The 26,352-nt window shown below is 35.6% G+C and overlaps 2 protein-coding genes across 14 annotated transcripts in view; both read right to left on the bottom strand.

Annotated features, from left to right (window-relative positions):
- ABCA6 (ATP binding cassette subfamily A member 6) overlaps positions 1-8,230 on the bottom strand; it is a 52,783-nt gene extending 44,553 nt beyond the window's left edge. Inside the window, exons 1-6 of the mRNA XM_014461032.2 lie at positions 8,045-8,230; positions 6,766-6,866; positions 5,226-5,430; positions 4,117-4,278; positions 2,334-2,437; positions 1,721-1,947 (exon numbers count right to left, since the gene is read on the bottom strand). Coding sequence (XP_014316518.1) covers positions 1,721-1,947; positions 2,334-2,437; positions 4,117-4,278; positions 5,226-5,430; positions 6,766-6,861 — 794 coding nt within the window. The 5' untranslated portion in view covers positions 6,862-6,866; positions 8,045-8,230. The remainder of the gene's footprint in view (positions 1-1,720; positions 1,948-2,333; positions 2,438-4,116; positions 4,279-5,225; positions 5,431-6,765; positions 6,867-8,044) is intronic.
- Positions 8,231-18,905: 10,675 nt separating this feature from the next.
- ABCA5 (ATP binding cassette subfamily A member 5) overlaps positions 18,906-26,352 on the bottom strand; it is a 51,386-nt gene continuing 43,939 nt past the window's right edge. For 7 of the 13 annotated variants that reach the window (XM_006094930.3, XM_023759043.1, XM_023759044.1 and 4 more), the window contains 10 exons: positions 25,063-25,174; positions 24,876-24,967; positions 23,923-24,098; positions 23,499-23,574; positions 23,294-23,388; positions 22,550-22,669; positions 21,291-21,440; positions 20,830-20,909; positions 19,710-19,765; positions 18,906-19,204 (listed from right to left, as the gene is read on the bottom strand). In XM_006094930.3, coding sequence (XP_006094992.1) covers positions 19,097-19,204; positions 19,710-19,765; positions 20,830-20,909; positions 21,291-21,440; positions 22,550-22,669; positions 23,294-23,388; positions 23,499-23,574; positions 23,923-24,098; positions 24,876-24,967; positions 25,063-25,174 — 1,065 coding nt within the window. In that variant the 3' untranslated portion in view covers positions 18,906-19,096. Of the gene's footprint in view, positions 19,205-19,709; positions 19,766-20,829; positions 20,910-21,290; positions 21,441-22,549; positions 22,670-23,293; positions 23,389-23,498; positions 23,575-23,922; positions 24,099-24,875; positions 24,970-25,062; positions 25,175-26,352 lie in introns of those variants that run through there. The other 6 variants (XM_023759045.1, XR_002830772.1, XR_002830773.1 and 3 more) reach the window with 6 other exon arrangements.

The following is a 26,352-nucleotide window of genomic DNA, read 5'->3' as shown; positions in this document are numbered from 1 at the left end:
AAATTTATTTGCAACAGACATCCTATACTTAATGAAAAGTTTCAGAATCTCTTGCCTTCTTAGTTTTAAGTTACATGCATACTGGGAATCCTTTTAAGAAGCATTTATCCTGAGAATGAATCCACATCTAAATATCCAATGCCTTTCCGATGCTGATCTAGAGTTGACTTGGTCCTACCTATTTCAGGTGACTGCAGAGGTGCTGTTCCACAAGACATGCCCTCGACTGAAAGAGTGTCTTTTCATACAGAGCTCCTGTCTTTTCCCTCCTCACAGACTCCATCTACTCCTTTGTATTCCCCAAAGTTCCACTACAAAATATTCTTCTCCTCTTTCCTTTTTATTGAAAGACCCAGTTTTCTCTTCTTCTATTTCACACATCATATTGCATAGGAAATGTAAAAATTCCTAGACCATACTTTTAAAAAAATTTTTTTAAATATATATTTTATTGATTTTTTACAGAGAGGAAGGGAGAGAGACAGAGAGTTGGAAACATCGATGAGAGAGAAGCATCGATCAGCTGCCTCCTGCACACCACCTACTGGGGATATGCCTGCAACCAAGGTACATGCCCTTGACTGGAATCGAACCTTGAACCCTTCAGTCCCCAGCCGGACGCTCTATCCAGTGAGCCAAACCGGCTAGGGCCATACTTTTATTTCAGAGGACATGTGGCTTGCAAAAGATTGTTCAATAAATAGTTCCTCATCTATCCCATATAGTTTCACATTCCTAAGCAGTATCTTCTGGACACGAGGATTATACTGAGACATGTCTCCTAGGTTTCAATACTGAAAACATCAGGGGTCTTTGGGAGTAAAATTAATTGACCTTTTTTCTTTTCCTAGAGACTATAGACTTTATAACTGATTGCACTGCAGAATTCTCTGCTTGGACTCTCGGCAGTTAGAGCTTCTATGATTTGAATTTTCATCTATCAAATCTTACCTATTATTTTGCTAGGTCTTTGCTTCTATCCCTCAATTATTTGTTTTTATTTTATTATTTATTATTATTATTATTTTTAATCCTCACCCGAGGAAATGTTTATTGATTTCAGAGAGAGAGGAAGGGGGAGAGAAAGGGAGAAACATCAAAGCCACCCAGCCAGGGCTGTTCTTATTTTAATACAAACACGCACACAGAGATACATACACACTTATATTTCAAAATTTCATAATCAGTTTAAACTATTCATGGCATAAGCCCTGCTATGTGCCAGCCTATGTGCTGCGTGTGTTGGGAACATTCCATAGGCTATCTCTTTTAATCCCAACACATGATATTTAGTTGCTCAAAAATACTCCTGATGGCCCAACCTCTGAACACAAGCTAGCCTTTATTAGGTCATACTTTCTTCAACACAAGGAACTGTAAAGAAATCCAATGACAACGGTGGGCAGAGCTAGCCAGAGAGTTGCAATAAGGGAACCTGGGTTGTAGTCCCAGCTCTGGCAATCATTGGCCAGTGGACACTGGGTTACTCTTACTCCCTTTGATGAGTATAACAGTGTTAGCTTAACATACTCTGGCACAGAAAAAGTGCTCAGCAAATTAGAATAACTGTTTTGCATGGCAAAATTTAACAAAGACTAAATAAAGTCAGAACAGAAGGAAAATGGCCAATCTATCGAGTTTGATGTCTTGAAATGGTAACACTTTCTCACTGCTTCTTCATGTCTCTTACTCAACTGTGCTGTTTGAATCTGTCACTCACCAGAATGCTGAATCTTGTAGACCCATTATTTTCATCAAATCCTTACTCTTTTTTCTCTCTTTGGTAACACCGAATGATGCGAAATATATAAACGAGGAGAAGTAAAGCAAGCATTGGAAAATAAACATCTCATTTTGAAGTAAATCTTTAGCAATAAAAGGTAATGTCTTCATATTTATAGCAGTGACTGACATCAGCTCTTCCATCACAGAGTGATCTGTCAGGATCTTTAAAAAAAGAGTTTAAAGAAACAAAATCACTTTTTAAAGTCAAGAATCGAGAAATCAATAAGCTATGGGGATTGTACCAATGTCAACTTCCTGGTTTTAATACTGTCCCATGGTAATGGAAGACATTACCAGCTGGAGAAACTGAGCGAAGGACACGCAGACCTCCCTGGACATTGTTTTTGCAACTTCCACTCATTCCGTAACTACTGGAAATTTTAAAGTAAAAAAACAAAAGCAATGTGGTCCTTTGCCTAAATCCCATTTCACCCTACATATACCTGCTTCCTTATAGAACCGTGTGGAAACCTGAGTGTGTATCACCTTTCATCAACGTTTTGATGCTTCAGGCATTAATTTGCATTATTTATTAGAACTTTTCTTACTTCTATAATAGCAGCATTAATCGCAGCTTGCAAAGTCACAAATCCTGAACTTAAGTATTTGGTCAGTGAACATGATGGCTCATTTCCTGAATTCCAGCAATGAGCTGTAAAGCACAGAGAAGGGCAGAATCATTATTACGGGATGAAGGCACTTTGAGAACAAGAAACAAGAATCTAAGAGAAAACAATCTCGAAGGGGCTCCACCAGTCAGAACCTTCAACCACATAGAAAAATAAAAAGAAAAGAAGCAAATTAAAGTTCTCAATGAGGCAAGTTTATTCATGGAGACCATAGCTTGCATAGGGAGCTTAGAAAAAGATGAAAGCTTCAACCATACTGGACCCCTTGCTGTGCCTGGAAACACCAAATGCACTCCAGGGCTAGAACTTCTTTTGTGCTCAAACACTCTCACTCTAGGAATTCATGGCGCACTCCTTCCCTCCATCCTGCCCTCTTCTAAAAAGTAAACTCATTATAGACATCTTTCCTGGCCACCATAAATAAGAATATCTAAAATAGCTCTTTCAGGCTCTATCTTCTATGCCTGCTTTATCTTACTTTATTGCTTTATCGCCACCTGACTGTAATGATCTGTGCTAGAAGGCTTATCTAAGTATGTTTTCTTCACTTCAATCTTCAAGGCCTAGAAAAATGCGAAACACACAGTAGACCATCAGTGAAGGGATGGAAAAAAACCCAATTCTATTAGTCACTTCAATTCTTCTTTTTTTAAATTTTATTTTAAAATATTTTTATTGATTTTTTTACAGAGAGGAAGGGAGAGGGATAGAGAGTTAGACACATCGATGAGAAAGAAACATGGATCAGCTGCCTCCTGCACACCCCCTATTGGAGATGTGCCTGCAACCAAGGTACATGCCCTTGACCGGAATCGAACCTGGGACCCTTCAGTCTGCAGGCCGACGCTCTATCCACTGAGCCAAACCGGTCAGGGCCAATTCTGCTTCTTAAGGGGTCCTCAAATATCTTCCTCTTTCTAAGCTGCCTCCACTCTGTCTAAGCCAACATCAGCTCACTGGTACGTTTTATTGCATTCTCCCTGACTCCTCTGCAATCATCCTCAAGGCTATATCCACAATGTTACCTTAGACTCGGAAGTCTAATCACGCTTCTGCCCTGATTACTGTACCTGGATGGCTCTCCATTGCCCTGGGATTAAAGGACCCTACAGGATCTAGACTTTGAGTAATTTCAGCCTTATTCTCCCATCACATTCCTTCTTGTCTTCTCTATTCAGTTATACTGCTCTTCTTCTATATATATTAGCTGATGTCCTTCACTTCTGGGCCTTCACACTTGCCCTTTTTCTATCTAAAAAAAACAATGCCCCTAGCACTGTATATGTGCGATTCCTTCTGATGTTTGTTAAAACATCATTTCCCCACATATGACTTCTCTAATCCCAAGCATATTAGAAACCCTTGGTCCAAGTCCCTTCAAGGACTTTCCCTTGCACTTACTACTAATGTATCTCAATATGTCTCTTCTGCTAGATTGGGACCAATCACTCTTGGTCACCCTCTGCATCCTTGCAGTATCCACCTGAGAGCTCACTATATACAGATGTTGGGTGACTCTATAATCTTTTGTGCATCATCCTACAGTGGGATAATATGATTGACCTTGGGAAAAGGTAAGTAATAACATGTGCTTTTGAATGTTCTCATACGCCATTGAAAGCATCTGTGTTGACCATGCCAACCTGTTCCTTATGCAAAAAACATGAAAAACATCATAATGATATTTTATAGGGAAAATCACCTGATAAATGGTCTCCCTTCAAAAATGGAATGCCATAGCTATGAAGAAATTTTAACTCATAAGAGAAAGTATCACTAAAGATGACTCCCACTGCACGTGGGAAATGGTTCTCAAGTAGTTCGTCCATAGATTTTTGATTTGGTGCCCCAATGACTGTTGTTTCTGTAAATTACAAAGCAAAAACAGATTAAGACTGTTAGTATTTTACTAAAGCAGAATGTGCTATGCAATTGTATCATCCTATATTTTCCATTAGAATTAAAATAAAATCTTTTTCCATTTACATAAAACTTATGCCAAGAGGCAAGAGGGGATTTTTTATTTTAATGTTTTAGATTCTAGAATCAGGAGACATGCATGAGAAATAGTGGTAAGTCTTAGGGCAAGTTTTAGGTACATAAAAGATTATACCAGGATAAGTATGCCTAAGAAAGGATAATTGGTATGCATAAGAAATCAGAGTTACTGAAGCAAAGACATCTCTCCTATGATCTTTGCTTTACTTAGGAACCAAGAGCACAAAGTGACTCTATATCTAACAGCTAGGAGTTTTACCTGTTAAAAAATCAAGGGTTAAAAATCAGGTACCCAGCTCACCCATGAGTGAAATACACATTGTGCTTATCTCAATTATATAGCAACCTCATTTAGAATGAAGGCCTTAAAAGATGCTTACCAAAAAAACACCTGATACAGATTATCTTTAGACTATCCATCCTTACTTATCATAGGTTTAAAATTATTGTTTAATAACTGTGGCCTAACTTATTTTAGATGATTATTTTTCCTAAGTTACATAAATCTTAATCATTGTATTCCTGCTTAACACCCACTCACTCTTCCTTGACACTGTAAATCTGGAATGACAAATGTATTGCTTTAGTTAAATTCCATTAGAAATGAGGCCTCCCTAAACTGGGCCCCCATCAAGCTGAAAAAGGGTTTGATAGGCTAATTGTTGTTAAAGAAGAAACTAACCAAATTTATATACTATTTTAATACCTAAATAATTAGCTTAATGGGTCACTGTAACTTCAAATTTAACATATACACATCTTTCCCCAAATTTAAAACAATATCAGTAATTCCTTTGTCTTGAGTATACTTACCTTTCAAAAAGGGAGCAGATACTGTTTTATTCATTATCTGCTTGGTTATATTGGAGACCGGTGTATACACAGCAAACAGGAAAGAGTTATTATATTTGTCTACCCTTCCCAGGTTCTGAGAAGGCTTTCCAGGAAACTGGGTATTTTCTTTTGTAGACGACAATAAGCCCATATATAGTCCTAGAAGTACTGGAAATCCCCATTCCTATAACACAGAGGGGAAAAAAACAAATTTATGTTATATTCCCTTAAAGAGCTCAATTGACACCAAACAACTAAAGACAAATTCCAATGTTGCCACAGCATTGGCTTCTTTTGCTCTCCATCAGAACAAAAGGAACCCAATGAAAGACACATACTGATCAATGTGCAGATGATGTTTTGTTGAGTTGTACACTTGAAACCTGTATGGTGTTGTGAATCAATGTCACCCCCAATAAATTCAATTTAAAAAAAAAAAAAGAGACATACTGAGAAAGTTGCCACAGATATCATTCTCCACTAATACAACTACACCTTTTCTCTAAATCATGAACCAATGGAGAGCATAAGATAAAAGGATGATGATCTCAGTATGTGTGGGCATCTGATTCTAAACTCTATGAGACACAGATTATCCCAGGTAAGTTTTATGGTGGCAAAGAGCAATATTCTTGTCAGTTGTCAAGGAAATCAAAGAAAATGAAAAGGAACTGAATGGTAGAGACTGTCTAGTGTTTCACATTATCAGTAATCTCTTCCCGGTTGGCACAATGCTAGACTATATTTCCAGCCTCTCAAAATCAGGTGGACCAAGTGAGTCAGTTACAGCCCATGGAATGTGGGCAGCAGTGATACAGGCCACTTCCAGGCCTGCGTCATGAAACACAACCTAGGTCCTTCTATTCCTGGTCTTCTGACTGGATGCGCTGGATCCATGGAAGGTCTCCAAGGCCCAAGGAGAGAGCAGAGTCCCTAGATGAAGAAGCCTGGGTTCCTAAATGACTGTGTGGAGAAGATCCCTTCACCCACCGAACCCACTTCACTTTCCTGCCAACCTTATTTAGGCTGTAAAAAGAGTGAAGCCACTGCGGTTTGGGGCTGCTACCTGTAGACAGCCCACCTACCTTATTCAAACTGACAATCAATGATGTTCCTTGGTCATAATTCTTAGAAATAGTCTCTATGTAGATGATTCATGGCCTTGAAAATAAATCCCTAAAATTAAAATTCTTTCATTTCTGCCAGGCACTACTTTTATTCTTTCTTGACTCTAAATGTATTACATGCAAATTATAGTAGCTTTAATAGTTGTTGCAATTTATCATATAATTAAATTTTCACTTGACCTCATTTTTGAAAAAAAATGAGTAAATACTTTGTCTTTACAATTTTACATTATTTTTCTGGAGTGCTCTGAGTCTCGCAATTCAACAAATACAACGAGAGACAACTTCAAAATCAATACATCCAGTCTGTTACTTAAAATATAAAATGAGAATCGTTAAGCAATGAAATACAATAATGTTGACTGTAGAAAGAAGAAAACTGTCATACGTACCAGTAAGCTCTCTCTTTTCATCCTCCACTTCTTAAGCAAATTTTTGCACAGAAGTGCTTGAGTTTGTTGATACACATTTTTCTTTTTCCTGTTCATTTAGCCTATTCATTTAAATGAACAAGAAGAAAGTAATCATTGTGGAGCATAAACTAGAAAAAAGGTGTAATAAGAAAAACCTTGATCCTATGGGGGTGAGGAATATTTCCTACCTTTAAGAACTGAAAAAAAAATGGATTTAAAATATTTGAATAACTCATGATTATAAAATTATACATCAAATATACGCACTGTAAGTTATTTGGTGGGGAAGTCAAATGATTATCGTCACAACTTTACAATAATGAAGTATTACAATGGAAAAGACATCATTAGATGCCAGAACCTATAAGATACTCCACATTTTTGACCTTTCATAATGGAAATTCAACTATATGAATAGCATATCTGAATTGTCTCTTATATGACTAATCATTTTTTATTCTTTGCATTTAAATAGAAACTCCAGTATTTATATCAAATTAACATCAAACTTCTGATTAAATTCATCTGAATAATTATGTCCATGAGATGTAACCCTAATGGAATATTTTCTTGTGGCATTTACCTTCCAGACTGACTTGAACAACTTTTTATCAAAAGAGATAGGCCATAGGATAATAATCTAGACTCAAACTACTTGACACTTGATTTTAATACACAGGAAGAATGAAACAATTTATCTCAATTTTCTGAATTCTGAAGTCCCTGAATAACTGAGGAAACAAACTACAAAGTATGTTTTAGAAAAAAGAAAGAAAAGAAAAAAAATCACATGGGAAAGTAATTTTGCCCAAATGTTTGCAAGTAAACCAAGAGATAATTTTTTTCAGTTTTTGAAATCTCAAAATTTTAGATTTGCATATTAAAATATTCAGACAATTCTCTCTCCACTAGCATAGAAGCAAATTTTTACTATTTTCCTTTATTCTACTCTTGTGTCTATATAATAAACTTGGTTGGGAAAAAATAGAAAAATTTTATCATAAATCACATAAGTATTTAGAAAAATATCTGAAAAATAGATTTATTTTATTTTTTTATTTTTTCTTTATTGATTAAATTACATATGTGTCCTTATCCCCCCATTGTCTCCCAACCCCCCCACTCATGCCCTCACCCCCCTGGTGTCTGTGTCCATTGGTTGGGCTTATATGCAAGCATACAAGTCCTTTGGTTGATCTCTCCCCGCCGTGTCCACCTACATATTTGACATAACACCACAAAACAGAGCTCTACTTACTGAAAAATCAGAAGTACTCTTGAAAACACTCTCAAAGCACTGTTCTCTTTTTGTCTGAGGCAATGATTAAAAACTTTTGATCGCCACTTCTTCATTTATTCCTTAAATGGGTACCCACTCCCAACATTTCTTAACTCGGGCTGGTTTCTGAAAAGGGGTGTAGTCAGACTAAGTTGCACATGATGAACTTGTTTTCTTTTCTTCCTTACGCCAATTATTCTGCACGGAAATGACCGTTCTGTGGTTGGTTGAGAATAAAACAAACCCTGTTTTTGTGCACTTGGCCTTTCAACTCCAGGGCTCTGGGGGACAATGGTAAACAAATGCAGCGAGTCCTTCAGACGTGATAAATAAAGATGGGGGGCGGGGGAGAACCATGACTGAGTAAAATCAATCACTAAGCAAAGTAAATTTGTATAAGGACTCTTTAGCTTTTTTTTTCACTCCTAATGCCTAAACACAACTGCCAATGATATATTTGACTATTTTAGATGAAATATGCACAATGTGCTGGAGTCAAATTTCTTTTTTTGCCTAAGAAAGCTAAGCAATCCATAGTTTGCCATGGAGAAACACCTAAGTTAGACAAATGAGTAATAAACGGAGTCCTTTTCCCACCTCGGTTCATAGTGAATGCCGAATTTCATAAGGCAATAGAACATAATAAAAAAAGTGGATTTCTAGGGACTATAAAACATAGAAGAATAAAAAAAAAAGATTTGGGTCAATTTTTATGCATGACAACCAGGCAAAAAACTTGAAATTTGTTCAACCGTTACTGCACAGTTTATCTCTCCCTGTAAAGAGTTGTAAACTTTTCTTGACCCAGCAAAGTAAATGACAAAACAGGAAACCAAAGTTCATGAATTGGGAAATCTCAAATATTGGACATGGCTCCTAATCCACAGATGTTAATAATCATAAAACTGAGAGATGTTCTGGAGAACAGGTGGATCATTTTAGTTCTACTTTTACAAATAATCAGCAGTGAAATATTACATGTCATTTATATTTAAACTTGGCAAAAAACAAAGGTAATAAAAATGTTCTAAAGTTCTCATAGATGGGGGCAGAGGAGCAGGTCATAGATACTATTAAAACTTTATATCAGTAATAGGTCAAGGGTCCAAACAAAAATTCTAAGTTTGTTTTAAATCACCTGAAATATATTTCAAGTTTTTATTCATTTTGTTATTGTTTTAGACCCTATGTACTCTATTTTAAAAATCATTTTCCCACTCTGCCTTTCTCATAAATGTATTAAAATTCACAACTACAATGTCAATAATTATTCAGATTACTAGTAAGTATTTTGCTAGTTTCACTTTTTATCATTGATTTTTTGTGTGTATTCTTTGTGTTCCTCTTTCTTGACTTAGTTACTGTAATTTATTTTAATTTGGGGGCCCTTTTCCATGACTTCCCCATAAATTTGACCTAATTTGTTAAAGAAGTGTCCAACCTCCAGCTAGAAGCACCTGGAAATGGTGGGTAAAATATATCCAAAATAGATGTTCAGATATATAACCAAAACCTAAAAGAAGAAAAAGATAAAGAGAAGAAAATAAGAATCAATAAAAGAAACAATGAGAAATAAAAACAAAACAAAACACATTCTCGGGTGTAAAAGGGGGGAAGGGAAATTAAAGCTGGAACTGTGAGCATGTTAGAAATCCAGCAGTCCAAAGAGGTGTTTTCATACCCTTGTGACCTGAACGTGGTGCCTGGCAGGTTCTGAAGCTGGCCTCCTGTCTCCACATGAATCCAGAAGCTTCACAAGACTGTTCAGCATTAGAAATAGAGACTAGAAAGACTTCACCTACTACTCCAATGGAAAGTAAGGATGTATTATTTGCCAATCTCTAGATTAAAAAGAGAGTATCCTCCATAGAAAATGAAAACCCAAGCATATGTAGCACATGTCAGATACAGGACACAGAAGCAGGAGCTGAATTTATTCTCCCTGCATAGCAGCATGTTTAAGAACAATATCATAGCAGTTAGTGCATGTACTTGGGTTCAAATTCTGGCTATGCCATAGCTGTGTGTCCTTGTATCATCTATTTAACTTTCCTCCTCAGTTTTTCATCCAAACAGCCCAGCCAACATGCCTCAGTGGTTGAACTAGACCTATGAACTAGGAGGTCACGGTTCAATTCCTAGTGAGGGCATATATGTCTGGATTGTGAGCTTGATCCCCGTGTGAAGTGTGCAGGAGGCAGCCGATCAATGATTCTCTCTCATCATTGATGTTTTTTTCTCTCCTCCTCCCTTCCTCTCTCTGAAATCAATAAAAATGTATTTTAAAAAACTGTTATAACTGTATATATGTATGGTTACTTGGAGGGTTAAGTTCATTAATATAAGCTAATAGAACAGTGCCTAGAACATTGTGAAAGCTCAAAAAAGAAAACACATCACAACCACATTACTTGTTGCCAAAATGCCTCTTCCTCCTCCTTTTCCTCTTATTACCACTATTATCCCGAAACTCCACAGAGAAGACAAAATAAATCTATAAAGATACGTCAAGAATACAAGGCACACAGATATAGCAGCTAAGCTCATAATCAAAAGTTAACTATGAAAGATAATCAGCAGACAAAAACAATGGGACTATTAGCAATATCCAAAATTAAATAATAATAAATATTATGCCAAAGACTATAAAATATATAAAATATTAAAGAAGAAAAACAGGAGACAATGAAAAGAAAAAGTAATAGGAAAATGACCCATTAGAATTTATAGGAATTTAACAAAGGATTAAAAAATCAAGCTTAAAAACTTAGTAGATAAGTTTTATAGAAGATTAGACACAGCTGAAAAGAATATTAATAAACCATAAATATATCTGAAGAAATCATATAAAATTTAGTGCAAAGCAAAAATAAAATGGAAAAATATTTGAGACGTTAAAGGATATGAAAGATAGAATGAGGGTGTCCAGAATATGTCTAATAGGTATTTTTAAATGAGGAAAATAAAGAATAAGTAAAAAGAATGCTCAAGGATAAAATGTATAAAAATTTTCCAGATCTGAATTTTAATTCCAAAGGGTCTGGGTATCACTTATCTTTTTTTACCTTTTTCACCCATTTGCCATTTTAACAATTTTAAGTGTACAAGTCAGTGACATTAATGACATTCACAATATTACACAACCATCATCACTATCTAGTTCCAAAACTTCATTACAGGAAACTTTGTAAGCATTAAGCAATCACTTCCCCATTTACCCCTCCTTCTTCTTCTTGCTCCTGGCAAGTACTCAACCACTTTCCAGCTCCATGAATTTGCCAATTCTAGATATTTCATATGAGTGCTCATATTAATACAATATGCATGCCTAGTTTATTTCAAGAAAACTTTAGGTTATATTTCACCAGTTTTAAAAAAACAAATGGATTGAGACATTGAAAATTCTGGGCAATGAGAATGGCCACTCATTTTACTTGCAACCATTAGTATGTTTTACCTAATTTGTTAGCTCTTTCATGGCACGTGCTTCTGTATTCATCCCATCAGGATTTTGCACTGTTCTGCCTCAAACACTGCATGTGGCAAAGATTTATCAGTAAACAGCTGCCTGTGCCCTCTGCCTCCACCAACCTACCGTCTCACTGCTGCTTCTGACTTGGCTTTCAGGTTGGCTTCTCTGCCAGTTGCTCTATCTTCTTTATCCATTCATTTCCTGAGGGATGCTTAAGCTGTTTCCACTCCTTGGCTATCATGAATAATGCTGCAATGGACATGGGCATGCAGGTATCTTTTCACTATCCTGCTGTCATTTTCTTTGGTGATATACCCTGTAATGGAATTGCTGGAACATATGGTAGTTCTGTTTTTAATTTCCTGAGGACTCTCCATACTCTTTTCCGCTATGTACCCATTTGCATCATCCCCTCCAACAGTACACAGGAGTTCTCTTGTCTCCACAGCCTCAACACCACTTACCATCTTTTATCTACTTGACAATATAGGCTGACTTTTTCCATCTGGATTCCCGAACCCCATTAAATTAGTATAAATTCTATCCCCAACCACTTGAGTATGGCTCTGACTTTTCTTTCTCAAGTCCCGTGTCCGGGATAGCTACTCCAGGTAGTGGGTACTGTGCATCACATCCCCAGTCAACTTCAGACACCTTCTCTGATCCCAGTCTCAGTCTTTGGGATTTATATCCAGGCTCGATATCCTGCTGGGCCACAACACAAGCCGGAGCTTATTGCTCTGGTGGTGTTAAAGTGGTTTTGTTCTATTTTATCCAGAATTTCATGTGTTTGCAATGGGAGGAGGATCTGTGTTCAAAGGCATGAACTATGTGGGTGAAACTCTATGTATGGGTTTTATGGAATATGACAAGCTGAGGCTACCCAGCTTCATACCTGCTTCCTGGGAAAACAGCCCTCCTGAGGGATGAGAGCCCAGGCTGTTCTTAACGGAAGGCTGACCATAATTTGTACCATGGAAACAAGACCATAGCACATTTCATCCTATGTGTTGCTGACTGTACAAAGCTCAGCTCAGTCCAGCCAGCATGGCCAGGAGGTCACGGTTCGATTACCCATCAGGGCACCTGCCTGGGTTGCAGCCTCAATCCCCAGTGTGGGGCATGCAGGAGGTAGCTAATCAATGATTCTCTCTCATCACTGATGTTTCTCTCTCTCCCTCACCCTGCCTGTTTGAAATCAATTTTTAAAAAAGCTCAGTTCATGCCCTGACCAGTTTGGCTCAGTGGCTAGAGCGTCGGCCTGTGGACTGAAGAATCCCAGGTTCGATTCCGCCCAAGGGCATGTACCTTGATTGCGGGCACATCCCCAGTGGGGGGTGTGCAGGAGGCAGCTGATCCATGTTTCTCTCTCCTGAATGTTTCTAACTCTCTATCCCTCTCCCTTCCTCTCTGTAAGAAATCAATAATATATATTTTTAAAAGCTCAGTTCAAATAGAGACAAAACCAATCAAAAGCTTTGGCTCTCTGGAAACTGAACTGGGAAATACAGTGGATTCCACAATGTGCACAGGGAGGCAATGAGGCAGGAGGGACAATGTAGGCCATGGGGGAAGTTCAAGCCAGAAGTGAACAAAAGCTCTGAGTAAGCAAAAGCAGCAGGTTGAGAAAAGCAGTACTAAGCAGTGGATGCTAGAGCCAGCTGATTGGAGGGAGAAGTACGTATTGATAAGCACAGCAGAAAAAGAACAGGTATTTTCAGGAAACTTAAATGTCTCATTCTTCGAATTAAGATCAAGAACATCACAATATATTACGCAATATATTTTGTTTGTTAATATCATGGTTTTATGAGAACTACTCATTCCATCATGCATACTTTAGGAACTTATCAGATACATCAAGGACAGCTGCTGAAGAAAAACAAGGACTAAATGAATATAAATTTATACATTAACTATGCCTACATTGTACTTAATGTTCCATTATTACCAGGGGATATTCTATGAGTTGGGATAAGACTTATTCCTCTGATAATAAAGTCGGCTGAAGTTACTTACAAGACTGCTCTTGGGCAACTGCAAACAGATCTCTATACCCGCCAGCATCTTTATACAGAGGTCTCAACTGCGTGGTCAGGACACCATCCAGATGGTCTCAACACCACACGGCTCTCAAGGCTGTGTCCTTGGAAATGGCTCTCACGGTGGGAACAATGGGCAGAACGTGCATTCCGAGGATAGGGACCAAGTGAGGAGTCTCCAATTGTTTGTCCAGCTGGGAGTCAACCAGCAGTCACATCTTCTTGATGACCTCCTCCAACCATATCTGATTTTTGCATTTATAGCTTAAGAGAATTTGCTTTTGTATCATGTTACATTTCCCCTCCCCTAATATGATAAAACTGTTTATTTGGGTCACTTTTATGACATAGATAATCATCTGTCAGCAGATGAAAATGCTCGGAAAATTGCCAGACTGCAGCTGCCAGCTTACTCTTTAAAGGAAGATTGGGTTTTACGCTATATTGGTACTTAGTTACGTCTCAGATAGCCCTTAATCCAGTGGTTCTCAACCTTGGCTGCACATTAGAATCACCTGGGAATCTTTTTAAAATCCTCATTTCTGGGCCTCATCCTCTGGAAATTGTTTCTTTGTTATGGGGTGGGGCCACAACATTAGTAACAAAGAAACAGAATTTCCGGAGGATGAGGCCCAGAAATCAGGATTTTAAAGATTCCCAGGTGATTCTAATGTGCAGTCAAGGTTGAGAACCACTGCCTTAGTCAATTCCAATCATTAACTGAACAACCTAACCAGCACTCATTTCTTATCTCAAGTTATCAAAGCGTAAACTTTTGTGAACCAAGATGGCTCTTTTACCGGTGTAACCTTAGGAAAGGCATATATGCAAAGATAAAAAAATAAAAATTACTTCCGATTATTGTATTGATACTTTTGGGACATTCTGTATTAATGCAAGTGTGGTAGTAGGCCTTCTTCTAACATGTAATTTTCTCTATGTTGTCTATTTTGAAGATGCTTGAAATTATTATAGAATTGATTTGTTTAATCTAAAAGGTTTGGCTGGTTTGGCTCAGTGGATAGAGCATTGGCCTGTGAACTGAAGGGTCCTGAGTCCGATTCCAGTCAAGGGCACGTATCTCGGTGGCAGGCCCCCCTCTCTTCCCCAGACCAGGCCTTGGTCGAGGCTTGTATAGGAGGCAACCAATCAAGGTGTTTCTCTCACATCGATATTTCAGTCTTTTCCTCTCTCTTCCACTCTCTCTAAAAATCAATGGAAAGAATCCTCGGGTGAGGATTTGAAAAAATAAATAAAATCAGAGGTCATTAATTAGATTTGAGGAGTTGCTTAGATGCTTGGAAAGAAGTTGTCCATTAGATTTATAATCTTTTTTAAAATTTTATTTTTCAATTGCAGTTGACATACATTATATTAGTTTCAGGTGTACAACACAGTGATTAGACATTTACACACCTCACAAAGTCATCAGCCGGTAAGTCTAGTACCCACCTGATACCATACTATACATAGTTATGGCCTAAGTGTTTGAGAGAATCAAATTTATTCCAAAATTCTAAGAAAGTTGACAAGTATGTAAGTAGTATTAAATATTTGGAAATAATTTAATATGTTAAATATAATAAACACATTTGCTCTGTACTTGAAAACAAAATTACTAACAATTATAGGTCCAGGTTTTTCATTTTTAATATGAGCCACTCATTTTCGTTTCTCAATACTAAATAACAAAGAATTCATTTTATACAAAATAAAGGTTGTCTTAAATTTTCAGTTCTTAAAGCTTATTACTAATAATATAATCAATTTTTTTCTTAAAGGGCATCATTGATAATTACTTACATACAACATGTTACGAATAAAAAATAAGTAAACTTTTACCTTATAAGAATAGCTGATATAAAAATTGTCCACCCAAGAATAAATTCTTTCATTTATGTTATATGTTCTTTCAGAAAAGAAAATAAAAAATCAATGTTAGCAATATTAAAAATACATTAAGGATAAGCATCTCTATTTTTTAAATAATTAATGCCTATTTACGCATTACATAAAAATACAGTATGGTATTTCATCAAATTCAGAGTACAATCAAAATTAAATATTGTGTGACCAACAGAACAATAAAAACAATGACCAATTACCCTAGGTAGAATTAATTGTGCTCCCATAAAAGTGTCAGTACCACTAGCGAAGTAGTTGTCATGTTATATCAAAGTTAATTATATAAGGATCTATCTTCCACCTATTAGATTATAAAATCTTACAGGGCCAAAATTGATAGTTGTTCCTACCCAAAGAACCCATCACTTGAAACACAGTTACTAATAAATCATTGCATTAAATAATTCTGAAAATATTTTAATGATAAAAATCAAACTATTGGCTTTAGATAGCTTGCATCAATGTAAAGGAAAAAATGCTGTTAAAGAAAACCTACAGCCTTTTACTAAGAACAAACTGGGGGGAAAAATTAAGATTTTTAAAAATGTGAAGTGTAAAGTACACTTACTCATGTTTTCAATTGTTACCAACGGCTTGATTCCTAAGTGCTGCAGACAGAGGGTTGCCTTATTAGTCAGTAACCACAGTCACTCAGTGAAGTCCAGCCTTACTCTACTTTTAAAATTAACCATGGACGGAAAATATAAACTAGGTGATGAGTTTTTTCCCAACTTTGCCCATATGCATTTATATGTACTTATATTGTTATAAAAACATTTTGAGATCCGTAATTTAAGATATTTTTAAAGAAAGTAACATCTATGATAATAAAAGTATAATATGCTAATTAGACCGGACAAAGCTGCCGTGGCGGGGGCCAAGCCCCTTGTATTTATTTCGTGCATCAGGCTACTAGGATTCAATAAGATGAACAGTACGCTGTAAATAAACATAAATTCATATTTTAGTTTCTGTCTTCTTTTCTTCCCACTCTACTTACCTTTGTTTTCCTATGGATTAGTTAAATTATACTTCTGAATAGGAAAAATTGTATTACTGTGAAAAAGGGAATAGAACATTCCTACAAACAATTTAATTCATGACCAAAATATTCGCTCTATGTAAAAACTAAAAAAATTAATTCAAGTACCTTTTTAAAAAATGCCTATAGGGACAAAATAATAGTAAAGAAACTGAACATAGTAGAAAAGAACATAATCGGCATAATTTCAACTTTCACTTTGCAGGGAAAAATTTTCCTTTCCATTGATCACACTTCACAGATGTTAAAGTGAAGGTGACCAAGTCAATATACAAAAGCAGGTGGTGTTCTGAATTAATCATGCTCTGCTTTAAAATAACACATCTCTCTGGGTATAAAAACTACCTTTTCAGTCACTGTCCTAGTAAACCATAAATAGTTCTATTCTTTACACTGTGAGTGTAACTGTTCAAGATAATGCATAGCTACAAATACCCATCCCAGAGACAAGTCCCTGGGTATTTATATGGATATTGGACACTAAAAGATAGCTCTTTAAATTGATGACACCACTTAACAATGGCTTGTTTAGTAAATGCAATGTACTATTTATCAATTTATCTACAAAGGTAACGATTTTCTTTCAAATGTGTCTGGAATTGTATTCATCATGCAGTACTTAAGTTTGGTACTAAAGTCCTAAAAGTAAGATTCTCAGATGAAGAATCCAAAAGCCTGGTGTCATGAAGGCAAATGACTGTCACTTAATAATGAAAGATTAAAAACAAGTGCCAAATAAACCTTACAAGGAGAAATAAGTTAGCTGTGGGTCGTAAAACCCAGGCATAAACCGCGAGACGGCTCGGATTAGTTAGAAGACCTCTGAGATAGCTGGTAAAGTGGGCACCGTTAGGAATGTAGGCAACAGTTACCAAAGCAGTGAAGAGAAATATCAGTCTTGTATCTAGAGTCTAAATCACAGATGTCTCATTACACAGTAGAGCTAAAAGTTCATTAAATTTTGTCTATTTTAAATAGTTAATAATTTCATTAAAGGGTTTGGCTATTTAAAGTAATTCCAATTCTTCTGTTTTTGCCATTATCACACTTCCAATATATTAGCTCTGGCAAAGTTAATACTTTCATTCATCTGGCTGAAATATAACATCAACTCGTATTACTTGAACTATATTTTACCAATAGTCCATACATGGGTTCTACAAGGAAGTATAGTTGACCCTTGAACAACACGAGTTTGAACTGCACAGGTCCACTTATACGCAATTTTTTTTTTCAATAAATACGCATGGTACTGTGAATGCATTTTCTCTTCCTTATGATGATTTTCTTAACATTTTCTTCTCTCTAGCTTAATTTATGGTAAGAAAACAATATATGATATACAAAATATGTATTAAATGGCTGTTAATGTTAAACAAGAAGACTTTCAGTTAACAGCAGGCTCTTAGTTAAGTTTCTGAGGAATTAAAAGTTATACATAAATTTTCAACTGCGTGGGGGTGGGGGTGGGGGATGGGAGGTCGGCACTGCTAACCCCCACGTTGTTCAAGAGTCAACTATTTTCTGAGATTACATTAACCATGACCTTACTCCAACTTGGACAGAGTGCAATTCTGGCTTCTTTGTATGTATGAATTTTACTGTAAGCAAAAGAAATGTAACTTCAAATACCTAAGTTAGCTATGTCTACAATCAGCTGACACAGTGGTTCTCAACCTTCCTAATGCCACGACCCTTTAATACAGTTTCTCATGTTGTGGTGACCCCCAACCATAAAATTATTTTCGTTGCTACATCATAACTGTAATTTTGCTACTGTTATGAATCATCATGTAAATATCTGATATGCAGGATGTATTTTCATTGTTACAAATTGAACATAAAGCATAGTGATTAATCACAAAAACAATACGTAATTATATATGTGTTTTCCGATGGTCTTAGGCGACCCCTATGAAAGGGTTGTTCGACCCCCAAAGGGGTCTCGACCCACAGGTTGAGAACCGCTGATCTAACAGAACAAGGTCTCATTTAACTTACTATGATTGATGAGTGCCACCTAGTGGGTGTCACTTCTCACAAACTTCTATCTGCAATGAGACTGTTTAACTTTTCAGGATGCCAAATTTCACTCAAAGTTTCTTTTAGAAATTAAAAAGGAGAAGCAAGAAACTTTTGATTTATGTCTCTTTTCTATGTATTTTTATGTATTAGTTTTTTATTTCGTTTGGGACATTACATATTTATGTAAAAGGATTATATAAACTGAAAAATAAAGATACTTGTTCAAAATAAAATTATTCTACCACTACTTTAAATCATACATTTAGAAGCACTCTTTTTGAAAGGTAAAAAAAAGTCAATATTCAATTTTACATACAGACTATAGTTCAATGTACTTCAGATATAAACATGCAGTTTCAATAAATTACACATAAGTTTTATTTGAAGAAAAGAAAAACATACAACCACAACATTTCAATTAAGAAACTTAGGAAAATTCCAAGTGCTTTCATGGTTCTTCAGTTACCATTCAAATAGCATACTTTTTTTTAAAACCAAAGTTAAAATAAAGCATAAATTCAGTAAGCAGACTGAGCAATACAAATTCAAAATACTACTCTGTCTTCCTGGGTTCTTTCCCACCACAGTGTGCTGTTTAAAGTTCCACAACTATTATCTTCTTCTTCTTGCTCCTTAGTGAGTTCAACAAAAACCTAAACGAAAGTAAATAAATGAATACAGTATGCTGTAGCTGAATTACCTCAAAGACTTCTTAACTAAATCAGAAACAGTATAAGGCTATATCTAGTTACATTAATGACTCAAGTATCAAAAGATTTATTACTATTAATATGTTTAAACAGAATAAACTCCATTTATCATATACAAAGATAAATATTTTGGAGGATTAATGAATTAGTTATTTTTAATTAATTTATTTATGTAGCACTGTCATACAAACAATTTATCAATATTTAAGTAATGTAATTTGATATGCTAATGTGAAATAACCATCATCATGACCCACTTACTTTACAAAAAATTCAGCTATTCAAAATAAGCAGATGGAGCACCTAGAGTTATTTAAAATCATACAAAGTTCAGGAATATTGTATAACAGTTTGTCTCTGGTTCATAAACTCCCTCCAAAGTAACCCTAAACATTTAGATATTAGACACTTTCTTCTATAAAATAATTTAAGTTTAACTTTAAAGTACCTGTTCCAATGTTGCTTGAGAAAAGCTATATTCTTCAATGGCAAAAGTATGTTTAGCTATTAAAATATGAAAACAATATTTTACTTATTAGTATTTTAAAGAATAAAAATGGCAGTAACTACTAAGTGGCTAACTATCTTTAAAAAAAAACAACCCATTATCTCTGTAATTAATTCAGTTAAATTTGAAGCTACCAGAACATGTTATTTTCCTCTATCTTGCTTCATTTCTCTTCCCCAGCCTAAAAATTCCTCATGGGCTAAGCACAATATATTTAATATTACTTGCCTCTTTTTGCCTTTTCCAAGCATCTCCTCTGTACTTTATCTTCTTCCTCTTTATTCTTCTTTCCATTTATTTTAATCTCTACGCTCTATTTCCCATTCTCATGGCCTCCTTGAACTAGATTCATACGTCCATATGCTTTTTTAAAATACTTATTTCAGCTCTTTTTGCATCTAACACCAAATTTTCTGGTTTCCTATTCATTCTTTTAATTATCCCCAAGCAGTTCAGGTGTTCTCTTTAATCATAAAGAAATCACCAGGAAATACAGGCTGTTTCATAGTTATAAATACCATAAAATAACCTGCATCTGAATACTTGCCCTATCCAGGAGCTTACTACCGCCCTCTACTGCCACCAGTGTATCTCTGTCCTACCTACCATTTATTTTAAAAAGGCCAAGATTCAATTAAGCTTCTGTAAAGCTTTTAGGAATGTCCACCCTCCTCACCATGAATTTTCCTCTCCTCTCTCCTGATGCGACTGAAGTCTTGCTACCATTTCTACTTCTATGGCCCAATATGAAGAAGGGATTCAAGAAACTCAAAGCTCCCACTTCTAGACTGACTTGTGAGGGCTAATTAAGCTGAAGTTTATCATAGACGCAATGTGAAAAACTGTGGTTATAGCTATCAAAATAGGAAAAGGTTCATCCTGCAATACTGGTGATCTACCAAATCCCTACAGCATTAGTATTTACCAATATCTTAGATTAAATAAAAAGCTTCCTGCCTATTTACCATGGTTTTTTATAATAAACTGAGTCCCAACTTCTAAATTTTTAAAATAAAATTCTTTTATAATTTGAAAGCTATGTTCTTCAGATATTACTTACCTTCTTCCAGCTTAGAAAAAGACTGTGAAAGGGACTGAACATCTTCCTTAGGAATTTTAAAAGCCAAAATTGAAGAAAAACTGAAAACATAGATAAGATAAAATATAGGAAAATTTTAAATTATTACTGTGTTCTAAAGCTAAAGTTCAAAATTTTTGAAGTTCAAAAGTAAATGCCAATAACTTACTCTGACATTTATTTAGATAAAACTTGTTTGAAATCTTGAAATTTTCCATGCAAATGAAATAACTCTCATTACTACTAAATAAGAACTTTAAAAGTTTAAGTAGTATCATATATTGAAAGATCTAACACTAAATTAGTTATCAAACTCCAATCATTTGACTACATTAACCCAATATTATTTCAATACAGATGTTTTCCCCTAATCCTTAACATAGTAACACATTTTTATGATTATTACTCCACAAAAAATATAATTAAATGTTTAAAATCTTTACCTTTCCTGACGGCTTGCATTTGGGAAAATATACTGGATTTCTCTTTGAAGTCGGTCTATTTCTAAGTTTTCTATCCAGTCCTTTAATTTAATTTCCAAAAAGTAACCTTTTCCAAATTTACTCTTTAGATGCTGGACTGTTCCAATACATCTGCAGTAATGTTTAAAAGAAAGGTCAGATATAACATAGCTTGACAGTTTCAAAAAAAATGGTTTCTCAGCCAAAAAATGATTTAAATAAAATTTTTATGAGGGAATACTTTTAAATTTATAGAAAAGTAGCAAATATCCAGAGTCTTCAAGCACCCCTCCCCCAGTTTCAGTGTCCCTAATACTATCATCTTACATCACCACGGCACATATGCCAAAATCAGGAAACCGGAATTGGCGTACTACTATTAACGTTACTTGACTTTATATTTCTCTCGTTTTTCCACTAACGTCCTTTTTTGTTCCAGGATCTATCCAGGATACCACACTGCACACAGTTGTCAGGGCTCCTTAGTCTCCACTGGTCTGTGACAGTATCTTACTCCTCCCTTCTTTTTCGTGACTTTTGAGAGTTTTGAGAAGAACTGGTCAGGTGTTTTAGTGGAATGTCCCTCAATTTGGAGTAGTCTGATATTTTTCTCACACTTAGACTGGGGCTACAGGTGTTTGGAGAAAATATCCCAGAGCTTAAGTACTTTCCTTATCACATCATATCAGGCAGTTCATGACATCCACATGACATTGTTTGGTTAAAGCAGCAGCACTTGCCAGGCTTCTCCACTGTGAAGTTACCACCTTGCCCTTTCCGTGCATTGGAAGAAACTGCCTAAATCTCCCACACTTGGGAGATAGGGGATTAAGCTCCCCCTCCTGGAGGGTGTAGTATCTACAGATTTATGTGAAATCTTTCTGTAAGGAAGATTTGCCTCTTCTCCCACATTTATTTATTTATATGAGTACAAATTCATGTACATTTATTTTTATACTTTAGGTTATAATCCAATACACTGCTAACAATTTTTGAAATAACAGACATTCACCTGCAAATAACATTCCAAATTGTTGAATAATTAAGCCAATTCCAAATGCAAAGCAGCTAGCCATATTTTGGGGAAAAATTACATATTTCCCAGTAATTCTATACAAAGCCAACTGATTCAATAAAATCAAACAAGAAAAATGTTTTTAACATTTAAATTAATATGCATTTTTACATGATGACATTTAAAATCCACCCCGTATCCTCCAAATGGCTGTTCGGATATGTACCTTAACTGCCCAGCTATCATGATAGCCACTCGGTCACAGACAGCCTCTGCCTCCTCCATGTAATGAGTGGTCAGAATAGCAGCCCGCTTCTTGTTTTTAAATGCAGTTCGGATTGCTCGCCTACAAAACAGAAAATAAAAAAGGAGGAAAGTATCTGAATGTTAATGAAAAATTCCCTGTGTTTTAAAAAAAATCCAATTATTTGATTAATTAGAGTAATTAAAATATCAAATTTCAATTTCTGTAGTTATTATATTTTGCCCAACTATGATTTTTCTATTCTAATTTATTTTCCCTTATTTTTAAAAGCCTGTCGAATAGAAATTTCATGATTTCAAATGTTTCTATGCTTTAAAAAATGAATTATGATCTCATTCATATGTTTACTCTAATGGACAAAATGAATGAATGAACAAAATAGAGACAGACTCAGAGTAGGCTGACAGCTGTGGCGGGGGTGCTGGTGTAGAGGGATTGAGCAAAAAAGGAAAAAAGAGAAAGAACTCATGGACACAGACAGCACTGTGATGACTGCTGGGAGGAGGGGAGTGGGAGTAGGAGGAAGCCAATCAATGATGTTTTCCCTCACTGATGTATCTATCTTGCTAACCCTCTCCCTTACTCTCTCTCTATAAATCAATAAAAACATTAAAAAATAAAACCATTAGTTATAATAAAATAATCTTTTATTCTAACGTAGGCTACAGTATAATGTGTCTCGAGTGCCTTTGCAGTTATACTCACCACATATGCTGTTTGGCCTTAGGATCCATACCTGTGGATGGTTCATCTAGCAAAGTAATTTGAGGGTTCCCCAGCATACTTAGAGCAAAACACAACTGGATGGAAAGAAAATGGGAGGGACTTCAAAGCAAGAAATTTATCATCACAGTATCAGGCACTAAACTATCAATAAAACATACACGTATTTGTTGTTTGAAAAAAGTACCTTTCGCTTGATTCCTGCAGGTAGTTTCTTTATAGTTTTCTGAAGATGTTCTTTCAAATCAAGGGCATTTGTTATTCTGCAAAATAGATAATGTACTGTTTGTGATCACTGACATTCTTTATTCTAGAAAACTCAACTTCCTAAAATTAGACCTCTAATTTACATCATTTTAAACAAATTAACATCTTGATTAAAAGATTCACTTTAAATTAATTTTCATGGTAATTATAGGTAATTTATTCGGTAATTAGAAGTAGAAAAATTGCCTTTTCATTTCCATAGCTATATAATTTGGTAAAGAATACATGAAAAAGTCATGACCATTTTCTATGAAAATTATGATATATGGAAATGCCTGTTATAAAATTTTTAAAATGTGAAATGTAAACTTTTTTCTAGGTAACAAAAAGATTCTAAATTTTACCGATTTGTGACTTCCTTTATGTCACTCGGACTCATTCCTTTCACAGCTCCATAAATTTCAAAATGTTCTTGCAGTGTAATATCTGGCCATAATGGGTTTATCTGAGGACAGTATCCCATACACTTAACGGACTCCTCCTCCTCGGTTGGATCTGAAGAGTGATCTCCTAAAAATACCTACAGACATACAAACCTATTTAAATCACTATTTTTTGCCTAATTTACATTATGAAAGAAGTGGCAAGTGAATTAATTCAAATTCCTTCCTAGAGGTGGGGTAAGATTTTTTTACTCCTTTCGATGAAGAAAGGGCATAGATAGCTAAATCAGAGTTCAGTGACATGGCCAGCCCCGATTTTAACTAGAATGATTGGGGGTCTCAATGGAAGGAGATATTTGAGCCAGGGAGGTAAAGCAATTTTGGTCACTGGGATTTCTATGGGGTAAGGAATAACTAACATAAAAATAACTAAGGCAAAAAAAAAAACACAAAGAAAAGAGTGTGTCTAGCATTTTCCAGGAAAGCAATGAGCCAGTGTGGCTGGTGTGAAGTAAGCAAGGGGGAGAGAAGATAGGATCAGAGCAGTTTTGTGAAGTTTCCACAAAGTGGTGAATGGTGTGCTTATAATCAAAGACTAATTGATGGTAGCTCCCATATCTCCTTAAGGAAATACTATTGTTTTCCATTAAGTTGGTGGGCTAATCACCCATGCATGTAATACTTATAAAAGCAGAAATAATATATATGTACGTGTGCCTGCATGTATGTCATGTATATTATTTTACTATGTATATTATTTTCCTAGGTAACCAAAAAGATCACAATTTTATACTAAACTTTTAAGATTAAAAATATAATATTTAAGCATTAAAATACTAACTTGTCATTAAAAAAATTTATTTTAATGCAATACAAATCATAGTCAACATATACCACACCCTTGTATATCATACCTGGCCTGAAGTTGGTTCAATATCACCAACCAGAATATTGATAACTGTGCTTTTGCCTGCACCATTTGGGCCCAACAGTCCCAAGATCTCTCCTAAAGGAATTGAAAGAAAAATCATCAAATTTAAAATGGAAACTACTCTTTTTGAAAATGTTACTGAGGAAAAAAATAATTAAATAAATACTAGCCTTTTTTCACACAGAAAGAGATGTGTTTAGTTGCCACTTTCTTGACTCTTGTAAGAAAATCTTTCTTGTTATCATATTCTTTATGCAAATTGCTAACCATAATGGCTGGTTTCTAACAAAGGAAACAAGATTTTTAAAAGAGAGTTATAACTCAGAAACTTATCCTGACATAACACAGGATGCACACCCCTCATGTCCATATCATAAGAACTATATTTGAAAATAAAGGGTATTGTATAAATAAATATCCTTTTGTTACTGAAATTATGACATTCAAAACTAAGTGCATAATGGCACAGTGGCGGCCAGAGCAGACGTGGGATGGCCGTGCGTCCACAGCAGCAAGTGAGGAAGCCCAAGAGCCTGGGAAGTTTTTTGAGCCATGAGGGATACAGTACTTAAGTCAATATTGTTTCACCATGCTTCAATAAATCAGATGTTCTCAGTGCAACTGAGTCTTGGTGAACAGACATGGGGACCCGCAGAGAGCAGTATAAAGAAGGCCCAACACACGGTTATTAATAAAGCTTTGACTGAATCTATGCTTCCCAATCCAATTCAGAAACCATCCAAAAGTACTAATAGTGGCCCAGGTAATAGAAATCGAACTGCAGAATTTAATTGGCCTCCTATGGAAAGGGGAGAGCCTGCCAGCTATAGGCCATTAGATCCAAAGCCTTTCTCAAATTACAGAACTAGTTGCAACTTTGGGGCATGCACAATCAGAGGACTTCTCAAACTCGTATGTTTATACACATTATAAATCTTCTAAAAATGTGTATAATGTATAGCATTGCCCATACTTGTTTGGTCATAGAGCCTATCCTAATGAATCACGTGTGGACACAGAACAAAAGTTAGGAAATGCTGGCTTACATGATTTGCTCAAGATCTTAACAACTAGTAAAAAGATGATTACTTTCATTCAGGTTGGCCAGGAATATCAGAGACACCCAGGGAAGAGTCTTTGAGATAAATAAGCCATGGGATGATGACTGCACTTAAGAATATTTTGGAAAATAGGAAGTCAGGATTTTTAGGAGATGCATCTTTGAACTGCCAGTGGAATTGCAATTACATTTGAAGTTACTCTGACTGACTACATCAATTTAAAAAGTAGTATTTCAAATGACACAAGTAGTATTCTTATTGTTTTTAGTTGGCTCAATTAATCAAACAGTGATTTAAAAAAACATGTGTCTGCAATGCTACTCTCTCTTAGAAGAGAATAGCTTTCATTGGAAAAAAGAGGGGAATCTATTTTCTGTAGTCGTATAGGCTCAGAAAATG

Source organism: Myotis lucifugus, unplaced genomic scaffold (assembly GCF_000147115.1).
Source record: "Myotis lucifugus unplaced genomic scaffold, Myoluc2.0 scaffold_146, whole genome shotgun sequence".
Classification (NCBI taxonomy): domain Eukaryota; kingdom Metazoa; phylum Chordata; class Mammalia; order Chiroptera; family Vespertilionidae; genus Myotis; species Myotis lucifugus.
The sequence above is the reverse complement of the archived record's forward strand: the minus strand, read 5'-3'. Positions and strand labels throughout refer to the sequence as shown.